The sequence below is a fragment of the Nyctibius grandis genome, chromosome Z (assembly GCF_013368605.1).
Source record: "Nyctibius grandis isolate bNycGra1 chromosome Z, bNycGra1.pri, whole genome shotgun sequence".
NCBI classification, from domain to species: domain Eukaryota; kingdom Metazoa; phylum Chordata; class Aves; order Nyctibiiformes; family Nyctibiidae; genus Nyctibius; species Nyctibius grandis.
The window spans coordinates 64287518-64304269 of record NC_090695.1 but is presented as its reverse complement, the minus strand read 5'-3'; the positions used below and the strand labels follow the sequence as shown (position 1 = coordinate 64304269).

Here is a 16752-nt window from a genome sequence, read left to right as displayed (position 1 = left end):
CTGGAGGTGGGGCCCAGGAGGGAGGGGTCCTCCTGTCTCCCACTGATTGGTACCAGCTTTGCCAATTCTCCAGTTAAAAGCCTGCAGGTGTAATGGCAGGGGGAGCTACTGCATTTTCCCCTCTGCCTGTGCTGGGGGGAGCAACTCTGCCTGAGGAGGATTTCCAAGCTCTCAATCTTGGTTTTGTATGTATTTGTATATATTTGATTATTTCTATTATTCTATTATTATTATTATACTCTTTTTCATTATTATAGTTTATTAAAACTGTTTTAGCTTTCCAACCCGTAAGTCTCTCTCCCTTTTCCCTTTCCCTTAGTGGGGGGGAGAGGGTTAACAGAGAGCATCTGCCACTGGGTTAATAGCCAGACCAGCTTTAAACTGTGACAACATGGTGAGAAAAATAAATTGCAAAAGCAAAGTTTGGGTTTGCTTTCTTTTCAGATCTTCACTCCTTAATTACCAAGGGCATAGAAATGGTCTGGAAAAGATACAAATGTACAATCCACACTCACTGAAACAGTACCTGAACGGGGCTTAAATCTACATGATTTAAGGAAGATGGAAGAAACCAAACTGTTACATTTTTTCATTTTTCTGTCTGTCATGCAAAAATGAGCAATCCATCAATTCCCGCAAAACAATTTTCAAACTGATGAAAGCAGATGTACTTACAGACCTATAAGAATGAGGAAAACAATTGGTAACATTGCTCAGGTTGTAAGAATAAATTTTAATGAAAACAGTACTCCAAAATTCAATCCTGATAGAGAGAACAATGTTTTTATATCCCCAAGACATGACAAAGGTCTAAAGAACATTAAATCATTCTTTGTTGCTGAGGTTTGATTTCTCCACACATGTATTATACTAATCGGAGGCCTTGCATACTTTGCTTTCAAAGACCAAGAAAATTGGCTTTCTCTCCTTTTACACTTCCTCTAATGCTCAGCTTGGCTTCTGGGGCTTTCTTTTGTCCTTGTTTTCTTTCCTTCTTCTTCTGCAGCATCAAAGGACTAACTTTAGACACAGTATGTTGGGGATGCAGTGCTTCTCCTTATGACACTGCAATTTCTCAAACAACTGTTTGTTAATTCTGATTTGTAAACAAGACATTTCCAAATTTAGGTCAGGAATAAATGCTCTGCAATCTCTGCTAGCAGAAACAACTAGAATGTAAGAAGTGGTCAATTTCTTACGTTGAACCTGACATTTCAAATAACATTCTTTACAACTGCAAGTCACTTGGGACTCTGATGATAGCCTTGGATACCTCCTTTTTTTTGTAGGAAGTACTACTTGTGTTTTTAATATGGTTTTGAAAAGTGTTCTATGGCTAGCATGCAAAGGGAAAAGCACAGATTGTTCTGTGGGTCACGCTGTAAAGGTAAGTATTGTATTCTTCATGTAGATATAGGGGATAGTTCTAATGAGATGGAGCTCTATCTTCTCTTCTACTGTATGTTTCCACTACTTGCAAAGTATTCTTTTTATATAGAGTGACTGTAAATAAAATTTGCAAAACATTAGTTTTATGTACAGAGTTTTTGCAGTGTTAGTATTGCATGACATTTTGCAGTTTTGCCTCAACATCATCACCATTACAACTGATCATAAAGCCAGGAGAAATGAGTCATTTGATGAAAATCAGCTTATTTTTATTTAAGAAAAGGAAAACATAAGAACCACAATTCTCCCTAACTTACAGAAGCAGAACCAATTTGCCTCCCTCTAGTAACATTCTATATATTGTGTATAATTACTTTGAGAAAAGAGTAGATTTTCAAGCATCTGTTTCCTACACTATGAGCAGTTTTTTACTTCAGGCCATTTATTTAACATGATGCATAAAATAAACATTACAAAATACTGAAATGCAAATAAAGCTATCTAGACTTCAGCTGATTGAAGAAAAAGTAGATAAATGTTCTTAGAATAACTAATTCAGAGTTTTTACTGTATCAAATCCTAATAGGATTGTAAATGCTCAGCAGTCACTGTTAGACCTCATTTAAAAAAAAAATTAGAAGTTTTTCTTAATTGTAAGGGAAGAAGAATGTGTACCTTCTTGGTTGTTCCACAGTAAATAAATTTTTAAGAACAATACTGATGACATGCTAAAGATGTTGATTCAGGAGCTTATTTAAAACTGTCTTCTACCAGTATTTAATTTGGCAACTTTACAATACTAAAAATCTGACAGAAGACTAGGATAAGGAAACAGGAGAAGTAAGAGAAGTCACAAGAGAGTTTATGGACTAACTGAAAAAAAAAGAGAAACAAACTCAAAGCTGTTTCACTTTGTTCTTTTTTCCCCCAATCAGTCAGTCAGTTGTCACAGGATTAAGAGTAGAACTTTTAAAAATATAAGAGGACTCAACTGGTGTCCTTATGGAATGAGAAAAAATTGTATATGTAAGAACTAGGGAGACTTTATGGAAAAAGCAAAGGAGAAGGCAAGAGTAGGCTAGTAAGGGCAGGAATAAAGACGGCATGGAAAAGTATAGGATTACGCAGGTAAAAGGTATAAAGTTACACAAAATAAGATTTTTCTTTCTAAATATCTCTGTAATGATGTACTATCAAGTAGCACCTACATGCAGAAAAATTAAAGGCGTCTGCACGTTCAGTGTAAGTTCTAACTCAGACACTACCACAAATGGTGACACGTAATTTTTTCAGTATTTGTCAAATGTAATTATCCCTATTACTGTTGAAACTGAAGAACAGAAATTTAAAGAACATGCTAACAATATATTGTAAACTGCATCAGATTTCAACTTGAAATGTCTGACATTTTATTTAACCTTTACACTTGGTTGAATTGTACAACTACTGCTGCTAGCAAGATCACATTCCGTATGAGTTTTTCACTACTGGAAATTCCCTTGACATCTTTCTCGTCCAAAATAGAATATTTTTTTCAGCTTTAAAATAAATCCTGTAACAGAGACCTTCATGTTTTTAAAAGCAAACAATGAATACTTTAAGAGATAAGGAAAATACAGAATGATTACCTAAATCCAGCTTTCATTCTTATGCTTGTTTTTTTCTATGCAAAGAAAACTATTTTTTCCAGTGTGTTCCTCTGTCATCTTTTAGAATCTTATAATCTACAAGTTCCATAACTTCCACAAACACATTTTAAAGTTCAGAAAAACAGTCAAAACAATGCTGTTACCAAAGCGGAAAGAGAAGAACACAGAAATGCCATTAAATCTCTCCCTTGCTATACATTTTAAAGACAAAAAACAATCCAGCCTGCTATGTAACAAAGCTTCAGTTTCACATTTGGAAAAAACTGTTCAGTGTAACTTTAAGATGCAGAAAGAAGTTACAGCTTACTCACAAAGACTTTAATGGGGATTTTTTTTTTCTTTTCTAAAGCCTTCTTGGTAAAATATGGTTTTAAACTGAATGCTGTCAAGGAAAGCATAATCCCAGGGATTATGTGCTGGGTTTTCATTTCATCTTTAAACAGTGGAAGACAGCTCTGTAATGAAGTAGTGGCGTTTTTGGGAGGAGCAGGGAAGAACAAAGGCAAAATTCATTTTGATTAGTTGAATGAAGTCTTGCTAATTAAAATGTCTTCATAAACAAAACAAAAAAAAAGGAGTGACAGCTGTAAGTATGCAAGCCACTAGCATACTTAATCTAGCCAGGTCAAATTATCTGCTGACACAAGTATATTAATTTCAACAAAGTTCCATTATTTTATTTTGTCTTTTTTTGTGGAAACATAATTGTTTATGTATACCAATACCTCAGTTTTACATGTGAAACTTTCAAGAAAAAAATTGCATAAAGAAAACCTAAATTATTTTTTTATATATACACCTGTCTTTCCTACTTCTTACCACTTTTTCCCTAGTCCAACCAATCACAACTCATTCTATTAACAGAGTAAGAAAGTTTATGTATGTTGTTTACATGCATTTCTATCTTCTCATAAGAGATCTATTACTGAGTGGTATACAAATAAGATACTAACAAATAAAAGCAGATCTGCCAGCAAGGCACCATCTATCATCAATTGCAGGCCCAGTATGACATCCATTGTGAAAATCTAGAGATAAACAACAGAAATAAATAATGGATGGAAAGAGCTTTTAGAAGTTACAAAGCAGAAGAACAAAGGACTACAGATACAAATGCTCCAAAAAGACAATTTTCAGCTAAGGAGAAACTTGTCACTGTGAAACATTTCCTTTGCAAAATGAAAGACACCAGAAACTACATTCAATTAATGAAAGAGGTTTGCTTTCTCTTTACTGCAGTTTGGGAAATAACAACAAAGAGAAGGAACATGATTTTTGCGCAGAAAAGACTCTTCCTATGTTATGCTGAGTTCTGTACAGACACAGCATTAAACAGAAAATAAATTGTTTAAACAGCTTTTTGACTAAGAGATCCAAAAAATCAACTCCTTTTAGCAATGAATAGCTTTGAGAAAAGCCACTCTGTCTGATAACAAGCATCTCCTTAAACTGCAGAGCTAATAAAGTCTGGTTTGCCATGAAATCCCATCTCATACGAACTCATTGGTGTTCAGTAAGAGGAGTATTCTGACTGAAACAGTTTCCACAGCTAGGACAACCACAACACCTCCCTCCTGCGCCCATTCTTTCATGTCCAAGAATAGGCTAGTTCGTGCTGAAACTTTTCATCTGAGGACAATAAGATTTTCCCCTCATCTGGCCACGTACTTTAGTAAAATTCTAGGGACTGTCGTTTTTTGCAACCACTGCCCTGTAGTTAAATTAGACTACAACTGGCCAACAGACCTCAAGTTCACAGGGAAGAAAAGTGAGGAAGAGAGAGGATGAACAAACAAATAGACAGTCTGATACACATGCCTGTTGTGGTGGCATAAGACCACTTGTGCAATGAATACTGATTGGCAGACTTTCTTTAGAAAGCAAAAAATCATCAATATTCATTCTCAGGTCACTTCCCCAGCACCAAGTTACCAAGCCATTTTCTCTCTCTTACTTCCTCTAGTTTTCTGAATCTTGCCTTCCTTACTAGACAGTGGGATGTACTGAAGAGGAAGAATGGAAAGATTTTCTACTTTCTCTAGTTCACAGTCTGGCAGCTATTGTATAAAAGTAGGCACTGCTGTCACCCACTTGGTCTTGCTCTGCTGTCTGCCATGGATGAATTTTCTGAGGAGATGCAATTTGCTACCATAGATAAGGCATGCTCTACAAAGCAGACTTTGAAGGAACAATTCATTTTGGTATATTAACCAGGATTCAACTAACTACTGCTCAACTTTAGCCTTTAGAAGGAGGTGGTTGTTGACAGCCAACATGGCTTCACCAAGGGCAAATCATGTCTGTCAAATTTGGTGGCCTTCTACAACAGGGTTATAGGATTGGTGGATAAGGGAAGAGCAACTGGGGTAATCTACCTGGACTTGTGCAAAGCATTTAACGCTGTCCCGCACGACATCCTTGCCTCTAAACTGGAGAGACATGGACTTGATGGATGGATCGGATGGTGGATAAGGAATTGGCTGGATGGCCGCACTCAAAGAGTTACAGTCAATGGCTCAATGTCCAAGTGGACACCAGTGATGAGTGGCGCTCCTCAGGGGTCAGTATTTGGACTGGCGCTGTTTAACATCTTTGTCAGCGACATGGACAGTGGGATTGAGTGCGCCCTCAGCAAGTTTTCCGACGACACCAAGCTGTGCGGTGTGGTCAACACACTGGAGGGAAGGGATGCCATCCAGAGGGACCTTGACAGGCTCAAGAGCTGGGCCTGTGCAAACCGCATGAAATTCAACAAGGCCAAGTGCAAGGTCCTGCATGTGGGTCAGGGCAATCCCAAGCACAATCACAGGCTGGGCGGAGAATGGATTGAGAGCAGCCCTGAGGAGAAGGACTTGGGGCTGATGGCTGATGAGAAGCTCAACATGAGCTGGCAACGTGCACTTGCAGCCCAGAAAGCCAACAATATCCTGGGCTGCATCAAAACAAATGTGGCCAGCAGGTCGAGGGAGGTAACTCTGCCCCTTTACTCCGCTCTCGTGAGACCCCACCTGGAGTACTGCGTTCAGCTCTGAGGGCCCCAACATAAGAAGGACATGGAGCTGTTGGAGTGAGTCCAGAGGAGGGCCACAAAAATTATGAGATAGCTGGAGCACCTCTCCTATGAAGACAGGCTAGGACAGTTGGGGCTGTTCAGCTTGGAAAAGAGAAGGCTCCGGGGAGACCTCATAGCAGCCTTCCAGTACCTGAAGGGGGCCTACAGGAAAGCAGGAGAGGGACTTTTTACGAGGGCATGTAGTGATAGCATAAGGGGTAATGGTTTTAAACTGAAAGAGGATAGATTTAGATCACATATTAGGAAGAAATTCTTTACTGTGAGGGTGGTGAGACACTGGAACAGGTTGCCCAGAGAAGCTGTGGATGCCCCCCCCTCCCTGGAAGTGTTCATGGCCAGATTTGATGAGGCTTTGAGCAACCTGGTCTACTGGAAGGTGTTCCTACCCGTGGCAAGGGGGTTGGAACTAGATGATCTTTAAGGTCCCTTCCAACCCAAACCATTCTATGATTCAATGATAAGGTTGCAGTACTTCTGTGCATATCCAAAAGCAAAATTTCTTGCACCTGGGAAATTTATGTTAAAAATTGTTGGTCACTAGACAGCAGCTGACTGGATCTTTTGCTGATCACGTTTCAAAATAGGATGGAGTAAAACATAACATACAATAAGATCCAAATGTCACAGCTGATCTGCCTTGAATCTGTATTTTAATACTACTAAATTCTAGTAACATTCTTCTAACATAGCTGGTTTAGTGTAACTTCCTGAGGATTTAAAAAAAGCAAACAGAAAATAAAGAAGTTTTTCATACAGCCTGAAACACCCATGTTAATGATCACCCAAGTTAAAATCTTTACATCTATCACATACTCATGGCAGCTGATGGAGCAGAACAAAAACAGTAGTAGCTTGCCATGCTGTAGAGACCTGCTTTGAAGAAGCAATACATTTTGTCAGCATGTTTCAGATGTACTACATGGCAGCAGAAACCTATTGGGGCCTCTTAAGGGCTATAGCTCTCTTTTCAGCTCCACTGCCCAGTCCTGCTTTGGCTCAGAGCAGCCTGAAGGAAGTACTATAAGAAAATATTCCATTAGCCCATAAAGCCTATGGTTCAAGTGGACTTATCTGGCTTCTCTACCTAAATGCCATATGCAAAATTCCTTCACTCATTCTTCACTTTCTGATGACACAAAGCATGATCAGTGACTATTTGGATGACAGGAGCCAAAAAGGGCTGAAACATTGTCATTGCTCAACAGGATTCATGCAAGTACAGTCTGATCAGGAAAAAGTTGTGATAAGCTCAAATACACTCAGTAAAATTAGTCCTCAGAACAGCTGTTAGGAATAGGGAAAAAATTCATCACTGAACATACCCCGAAACATTTTAAGTTTAAAAGGCATTGTAACATGGTGAAAACTGTCAAGGAGCTGAAGACATATGCTCAAATCATTATTTTGGAATGAGAAAAAAAAATATTTTCAAACCTCAGTCTTTGAATAGCAATAAAATATTCTGAATTAAATTCGTAATGAGACAGTCACCTAGCATTTTAAGGTGCAAGCATTAGAACTGTGAAGCATCTATAATTAACTGAAGACAAGGAAGCATGAGACAACCCAAGCTGAATACTGAGAATATATGGAGAACTTGACCTGAATTTCTTGAACTGTAGAGTATGTCTCCAATATTGTCCTGCAGAATTCCTTAGGAAAGGGTGGAGTGGGAGGACAAAGGGGAAAAAATTGCCAACAAAGATAAACAACATCATTTTCTGTCTTTTTCTTCACTTACTGTCAAGGCACATTACTTCATGACAACAGCACCAGAATGAAATATATCCTTAAAATCATCTACATTATTATCTTTATCCACTGCTAAAAAGAGACCAGTCTTCATAACTCGGTTTTCCTTATGTAAAATGTAGCTCTGACCACAGAGAAAATGAGATGGGGAGAAAGTATTGACTGAAATCACAACTCAACAATAATCATAATAATAGAGCATTTGAAATTGTACAGTAATTGTCTAGACTAGTGATAGGATGGGATAGTTTCTTAGACAAAGTTCATACCAGTGCTCCCATTATGGTAGTTTTTACTGTTCTCTCTACATGAGCTGCAATGGTACCCATTAACATTGGATATAGTGCTTTCAAAATAGGTTCCACCCATTAGAAAGAAAACAGTGGGAAAGAAAGGGTATAAAGCTCATCAGAACTTCCAGAAATGAAGGCCAAAGCTAGGTGGGGTCACAGGGATGCACTTGTTTTCATGTTATTGCCCTTTCCCCAGAAAGGCAGATAACTTAATTCAAGTGACAATGATTTATCCATAAAATAAAAACAAAAGTTTCATAACACAAAGACCTCCTCGAACATTATCCACTGTATAAATTTCATTCACCTTGAATGCAGGAAAAGCCAGTCAACTGGCCTTCCAAATAGAAAAGAGGTTTTTGACTCCAAAAATCTCAAAAAATGTTGGTAAGACAAAAGATCTATCCACATCTTTACTATCAGTTTTTAAACTCTTTACAACCAATTTACAAGCAGCGTGAAAATAGAATTTGACTCCTAAAGTACCAGACGTTATGTTAAAGTGGATCATTATTTAAATTACCATTTTTGCACACTGATAATTCTTTTTTCCTAGTTGATCCTTAGAAAAGTATTCACCTTTTAGATCAAGACATCAAATGTCATTTACAGAATCACTCAATACTGACTTAGTTAATGAAGACTTTGATTAAAAACATAATATACAAGTGCCACTCACTCAAAAAGGGAAATAGACTTTTTAATTAATTTTTAGTAAGTAATATGAGCAATAAGCTTTAAAACATGCCATGATCCTTAATAGAAATATACAAATAAGCAGAAATTCATAAATAACAATCCAAAATCAAATATCAAGAGCATGTGTTATTTAGTTATCCATGAAAGAAAGGCAAAATTTCCATACCTGCACCTGGAATGATTGCCAGCTTTGTTTCCACTAGGCCCATTTTAGCAGAAGAGGCTAAAAAACAGAATGTAAATGAGTTCTTACCATAACCTATAGGAAAAAAACTTTGCAAAATATGTAATAGCGACCTACAAGATTGTTAATTTACTACATTTCCTTCATAAAGAATGATAACTTAAAAAGCATTTGTTTATGAAAATCTTTAAATAGATTCAAGTGACCTGCCTTTAGTAAAAGATTCAACTACTCCCATCAAGGCAAGTTCGATACGTTACTAACTTTCATATAACGAGTAAGCAATTACAGTGAGTAACAGAGACTTATTTGCAAAATATAAAATACTAAAAGAAAAATACTATTATTATTTAACATCTAAAAATGGGTGGAATTCTGTATCTGATTATTATGAATTCTTTAGCCAACAGAATATTCTCTACGGGTCAAACAGCTTTATATATCCTAAGTTACTGGCAACTGTTCCGGACCAAGTTTCCATTTATTTTCCAACAAATGGCTTTACAGTTCTGACAGCGGATAGGTCAAGGTTCATCTTTTCAAGTGCTGTTTAGATAAAACCTGTTTAGATAAAACCAAATCTCCATCTAGAACACTTCAAATACAGAAGAGCAGAATACTTTAATTACTAAATAAAATATCAAAACAACTACATAACCTTTCTGGTAATACTGATAAAATGAAGGTCATAGGATAAAATAAAACATGTAAAAAAAAAAATTTCTGCTAAATCCCTTTAAAATAATTGGTTATAAACAACATCAAATACAAAATAAGTTTTGTAAGATTGTTGCCAAAACAAGGATTACTCAAGCCATCCACAACACTAATAATCCAATGTTCTATAAATGGGATTCAGACCTACCTGCCACTCTTATATCACAGGCTAACGCAAGTTCTAGGCCCCCACCTAATGCAGTTCCATCTATTGCAGCAATAGTAGGTACAGGCAGATTAGCTGAAAAAGGAAGTACCAATTAACATCGGCCTCATAAAGAACATCTCTGAAACACCACTTCATTACATTTTGTTCAAAGTACAGTCATGCTATGGGAAAAAAGTTTCATAAAACAAAGCAGGACTAAAAATTGATTGCTCAGCAACAGTTTGGCAAAAAAACCTGACCCTTCCTCTAATCGCTCTGTGGCTGAATAGATTTGCAAGCCTTTTTCTCCAGCTTCGGCTCATTTTTGACAAAAATCTGAACAGTAAACTCCAAAACCATACATAGCAGAGCTAAGCAAACAATAAAACAGGAATACATAAAAAAGGCACATAAACAAACAGTCCGAGCTGAAATACAGATGTCTTATCATAGTCATCTGTGATGCTAGCACAGCTGGAAGTTGTGTCTTAATATTCCCAGACGTGGTGTGGCCACCACTGTTGCCCTTTTTGTCCTGTAAAGCAGCAGCTAACAGCTTAATGGAATGTGGGAAAGTTTTCAGTCTGATAAACAGATGCACATGCTGCCAGTACACAACAGGTAGCAGGACTCCAGAGGCCTGTGTGACCATGGCATGGTTTGTATTTAATTTATCATCAGTGTTCCAGCACGGGGAAGTCATTTAAACATTCAGCTTAAATTACTGCTCTTCACTTCCAACAAGTTTAAGTTCTCTTCTTCCCTCTTCACCACTAACTCGAAGAAGTTTGATGAAAAATGTATTTTTTACTTGAGCAATAAACTTGTATGTTACAGCTTTAATTATATTTAACATAACATTTACCACAATCTATCAATAATTTTAAACTATACTCAAACAATATTTCAGTAGGATATTTTTGCTACTAAAGTTTCAAAGATAATCAAAAGCAATTCATTAGCTGAACACTTGGGTATACAGCTTGTTGAAATGTTAAACCAGCTCTTGACAGCAATAGTTTTTTTCTGCAGATGTTAAAAAAAGATTTTCTTTGTTTTAATGTTTCAGCTACCTGAATTCAATGGCCAGTTCATTCAGCCTTAGTTGGAAAACGAAAAAGACCTGCTGCCAAAATATAATGAAAACGAGCTCTGAGAGGATGTTCTCACCTTTTAATATCTAGAAGGGTAATGGGATCACAAACCATTAATTTAATGTATCAGTTACAAATAATACTTCCTTTCTTTAGTGAACTAGTTAGTCCTAAATTTAGAAGTTGTGCTACCTACCTTACCTTTTTCCTTTCTGACAGATACACTTCAGATAATGTAATTTAAAAAAAAAAAAATCAATTAAATGTTAATGTATATCAACACAAACAAATCTGTATACAAGCAGGTAATCTCTCACTGCGTAACAAATCAAAATATCAAATTAAATTAAAGCTATTTTTAGCTTAGGATCAACATCCTTTTATGATTAACAAGTAATGAACATCCAACTGTCTTTAGCAAATGAACAAAAATTTATCAATGCTTTTCAAGATTATAACAGATGCTTTAAATCAAAGTCCCTTGGTTGCTGGTTTAGATCATGATTAAAAGTATCTGACTCAATTCCAATGTCAAAAGAGACTACTGATTACTGTCCGCAATATCAAGCATTTGCAGTCACTTAAAAGAGCCCAAGGTATCCATTATATTTGCCGTCTACCACAGAAGGCATAGAAGACAAAGGAATAGGAGTAAAAATATGCTCTTTCTGTATTTATTTTTTCTTAGTTATATGGGAATGCAAGAAGAGAAGGCAACTCTCATTTCCAGCAGGGCCAAGCTGCTGATTGAAACTCATAACCCCACCACCATAACCAATTTGCCCATCTTGCCATCCAAGTTCAAGGCTGATACAGCTAGCATTTCTCTTAAAGGAATCTGCCTTTGCCATAAGCAAATGAAAAATAATTTGTCTGAACACAAAGGTATGGTCATTATTAACTGTAGTTTCCAGCACTTACTGTCTGCATGTACGTTCCTTTTCTCAGAAACTAGCAAACAGTATCTGGAGCACTATTCACACAACTTTTGCAGTACTCCAAGGCAGACTACTTTCCCTATGATAAGTAACTTCCAGATTTAGCTATGGTGCAATTCAAGTAGGCTGTTACACATGGAAATGAAACTTTTCAAAAAGTACTATAAAACAGCTTGGGTTCAAGAATTACAGCCAGCATTCCTATCAAGAAACACTAAAATTCATAATTCGAAGGGAGAAAAAGCACTTTGATACCATATGTTAGAATCATCACTTCCCAAGGATATTAATTTTAAGGGATGACCTGACATGGAAGTTGACAATGAATGAAAGGCAAAATACAAATTCTTTACAATAGATCTGTGCATACCTATCAAAAGAATTGTAGAAATTAATCCTTTTAACATGTTCTTGTGAAGCATCAGAAAAAGCAATACAAAAATAAACTAGCAATTGCTCTGGATTGTAAACTGAGTTTCTAAGTCAATAAAACTTATTACCAAGAGTAAAGCTTCTTGGAATATTCATATTTTGTAGCACAAGAGGCACTTGTTCAGGTTTATCTGCATAATTTTAATACACAACCGTCAGAACTGTTCGTAACAAAAACAGAGATGATGACTGACAAATCATGCCCTGTAGACTTAAACTGAGTTGTATGCACTCAAATTTTAAGAAAAATAGATTACATAAATAGACAGGTCAACCTCCAAAATGATTCTACATGGCAAGGCTAATTTGCTGTGAGTGATAGAAAAAAACCTATTTAAAGTTTTGTCAAAAAGCCCAGTGGTTTTATACTCTAACATTCCACATTTTTGTCACACTGTAAATAACAGATATAAATTCCAGGCAATCGTTGTACTACTAATCATTAGTGCTAGATTCTTGATCTGATACAGGTTTATCGATGTGCAATCATGAGCTGCACAGTAAAGTCCACAAAAGGAATTAGAAATATATATAAAAGAAACAAAATAATTAAACTAAATTAGAGCGTACAACACACAGGTAAAAGTAGACACAGCTTAATGTTGTTAGAAGTAGTTTAAAAAAGACTAAGTAGTAAGCAGCACTAAACTGTAGTCAGAGTATTGCACTGAACTACCGTAGTACATCAAAGTGTGGAATATGAAGGACACTAAGTAATAAGCCAATTCATACCATGAATTCATAAAGGATTACTTCACACATCTATTGTATTGTAAAACATGCTGCATATTCTGTAGATACACTTCCATCCTGCATATAAAACAAGTGTCCCAAGCAAAAGACGATACTCACATCCTAATAAAACATCAATGTTTAATGATATTACAGAAAAGGAAGGTTCTAAGTACAGCAAAGAAAAGGAAGGGCCCACTTCAGTATATGTTAGTCCTAAGTCTGCAACACAGCCAGATATAAGACAAAAACACACTTCTATATTTGAAATCACAGGAGCAGAAACAGAGTTTGGACTAGCAGAAGAGGAGACAAACCTGAACAAGCAGATCAAAATAATTTTTATGTATTAAGTCACTTGAGGAAAAACCTGTTAGGACAGAAGGCAACACAATGTGTATAAAAGGATGCTTATTGGCTATTCAAGACATGATACAGGTGGAGTGATCACCAGGTGAACTGAAGAACTAAGAAATTAATGGCATGCAAAAAACTTGAATAAGAGAAACTAAACATACTAACACGATACAGTTAATTAAGCCAAATAAACCCATAAAAAGCTCAAATAAAAGTTAGAAAATATGATATAGAACAATATAAAGAAAGGGGACTGTTTCCTGCTCTACTAACTGTGTATCTTCAGTTCAACTTCAGGAATGCATTCCTAGTAAATATATATGTTACACATAGTTTTAGATTAGGCTGACCAGCAGCATCCTGTGGTCTTGGGATGTCTCCTGCTTTCCTGTGACTCTCCATTACTGAAAGAGATAACGAGTAAAGTAAGCTAAAACTCTCCCACAATTTTGTTACCAGTACAGAATGTCACAGGAGGAGGACTTTGCACTTAAGCACATAAAAACACATGTAATGTGTGGGAAGCAATCTCAAAGAATCACAACTGTTTTGAAGCAGGTAACTGTTATTTCATCTTTAAGTTACTTTCCACATGATGTCCACTGCTGGTCACTAATGACAGACTTCCTTTTTGCTTAGAGATGATTATATGATGAATGAAAGACCAGCATATGAATACAGGCACCAGGTCTGGAGGATTCGACTAAGAAATAGTTTCTCAGATGTGTGTCACAAAGCCCACACATATATTATATGATTCATACATTGCAGACACTGACATTCCCCAAATAGAAAGTAGAAGTTGCTTGGATTCTATTGACCTGAATCGTTGTGACTATTTAGTTCTCTGACTAACTCATTAAAAAAGTTCTTATAAAATTACAGATACGCAAGATAACATCTGAGAGGAAACTGAATTACACTTGTTACTTTCTTAGGAACTATCAAGCAGCCTTTTTCTATTCCTGCACAACCTCACTTTCTCACTATTGACAGACAATGAAATGGTCTGATCAACTAGGAAAAATCTACTTTCCACAGATATTGAGGAAGAAAGAAGGAAGAAGTATGACGAATGAATAAATAAATAAATAAAGTAAAAACAAAATGGTAACAATTTATACATGAAAGTAGTCTTGCCTTTATGAAACATGACATAAAGTAGATTTTACTTAACAGGCAATAAACGCATTCTTTAGACAGTGTCCAAGGGCTCAAAGGAAGACCTATCACTGTTACTAATTCCTTACTGAGGGTTCCTGAAACAGGCAGAGGAAGAATAATGTCATTATCTAGAATTCCAGACTTTGTGATTTGTGTTCCTGGTCAACCTACACGAACTTGTCCAGATTGATTAAATTAAAATTGATTAAATTAAATACATGACACCTAGAAAAAAGAGTTACTGATTCAGAATGTATCAAATCCAAAGAGACCAACCTCCTAAGAGTGGCTTCCTTGCTTGCTAAGTAAATTCATACCTGTAGTATCTTCTGGTAGCAACCATACCACATATTCGTACAAAAAGAAGAAACATTCTTGAGCCAGACACAAGATTTTGAGATCTAGGCTGCTCACATGTCAGTGAGCTTTCTATAAGAAACACACATTTGTAGCTTGACAACAGTTTCAAACAATCAACCTGAAGAACACCTGTTGTATTCCTTCCTCTGGCTAGGATATAGAAGCCATCATAAAAGAACTGGAAGTCCAGCAGACTTAGAATTTAGTTTCTCTTAAAATAAAAGGTGTAGCAACAGTTGCAGTTCATGATTCCCAGAATCAGAAATCTCCATGGAAGGCCAATCGATCTCTAACAATGCACAAATAATATATGGTCCCTTAGTTATAAATGAACTTCTATTTTTGAAGTACTCTTTTAAAGATTAGGACAAGCATTTTCAATTCAACTAACCACAGCAGCCAGAATTCAGTATTTAAGAACATTCAAATGAAGGCCCACTTTAAACTGTGCCTTTTCAAGCATTTGATATGAAACACTAAAATGAAAGTCACCTTCACTCCCCTCGCTAGTCCTCTGTTGTCCTCCTATACCTGGTCAATGTTGAAAAAAAGTCCTTATTTTTCCTCTCTCGTCTTACCTCAGTGACCTCTGGCAATCAGTCTTTGGAAAGAACAGTTATTTAGATGTAAATCAGAAACTAGTCACTACCTCTAGCACCTACTGAACCAGATTCGTAAGCCTGACTTGTCTTTAATTATCAATAGACAGCCAATGGTCTAAGAAGAATTCATGTTTCCCAGTACTGACCGAAAATAAAGTAGTGAGAGTACTCTAATTCTCTTAAAAACCGTGAGTCTCCAACTAAGATGGAAATAGCAAGAGAATTCAAATTTACATGACAGCACAACTGAGTTCCCACAGACTGGAGAAATAGATTGTCCAAGCTATTTATTCCACATGGGCATTTCTAATTATTTGACAAATAAGGTTGATTAGTTCACAGTTTACTACGATGAGCAACTTCAGGGGGCATTTCTAGCAGTTCATTTTTCCTTTTGAATAATGGATTTCATAAAATATAAAGCAAAGAGGATGAACTGTCTAAAAATAGCCCGCTAACTGTGAGTATTACATGGATTACTGGAGGAAAGCATGATATAAATTGAGGGATATATAAAAAGTTCCACAATTCATTATCTAACTCAAGCAGATTAAGAATGCTTGGCAAGTATCTGCCTACACATGCCTGCAGCACATGAGAAATCTTTGTATCACAGAACGGTTGAAGTTGGAAGAGACCTCTGGAGGTCACCTTGTCCAACCCCTCTGCTCAAGCAGCATCACATGGAGCAGGCTGCTCAAACTCATGTCCAGATGGCTCCTGAAGATCTCCAAGGAGGGACAGTCTCCACAACCTCCTTGGGTAACCTACACCAATGCTCGGTCACCCTCACAGCAAATAAGTGTTTCCTAATGTTCAGGAGGAACCTCTCATGTTTCAGTTTGTGCCCATTGCCTCTGGTGATGTCACTGGACACCACTGAAGATAACCTAGCTTCAGCTTCTTAACAACCTCCCCTTTAGGTATTTCTGTATTTTGATGATATCACTTCCTGAATCTTCTCTTCTCCAGGCTGAACAGTCCTAGCTTGCTCAACCTTTCCTCATAGGTGGGATGCTCCAGTCCATTCATCATCTTTGTGGCCCTTTGCTGGACTCCTTCCAGTAGCTCCATCTCTCTCTTGTACCTGGGAGCCCAGAACTGGGCACAGTACTCCAGCGGTGGCCTCATCATTGCTGAGGAGAGGGGAAGGATTACCTCCCTCTACC

General features: G+C 36.9%; 1 protein-coding gene across 1 annotated transcript in view; it reads right to left on the bottom strand.

Annotated features, from left to right (window-relative positions):
• Positions 1-16752, bottom strand: part of AUH (AU RNA binding methylglutaconyl-CoA hydratase) — a 136341-nt gene that overhangs the window by 68035 nt on the left and 51554 nt on the right. Inside the window, exons 5-6 of the mRNA XM_068422558.1 lie at positions 9905-9997; positions 9022-9078 (exon numbers count right to left, since the gene is read on the bottom strand). Of these exons, the coding sequence (XP_068278659.1) occupies positions 9022-9078; positions 9905-9997 (150 nt within the window). The remainder of the gene's footprint in view (positions 1-9021; positions 9079-9904; positions 9998-16752) is intronic.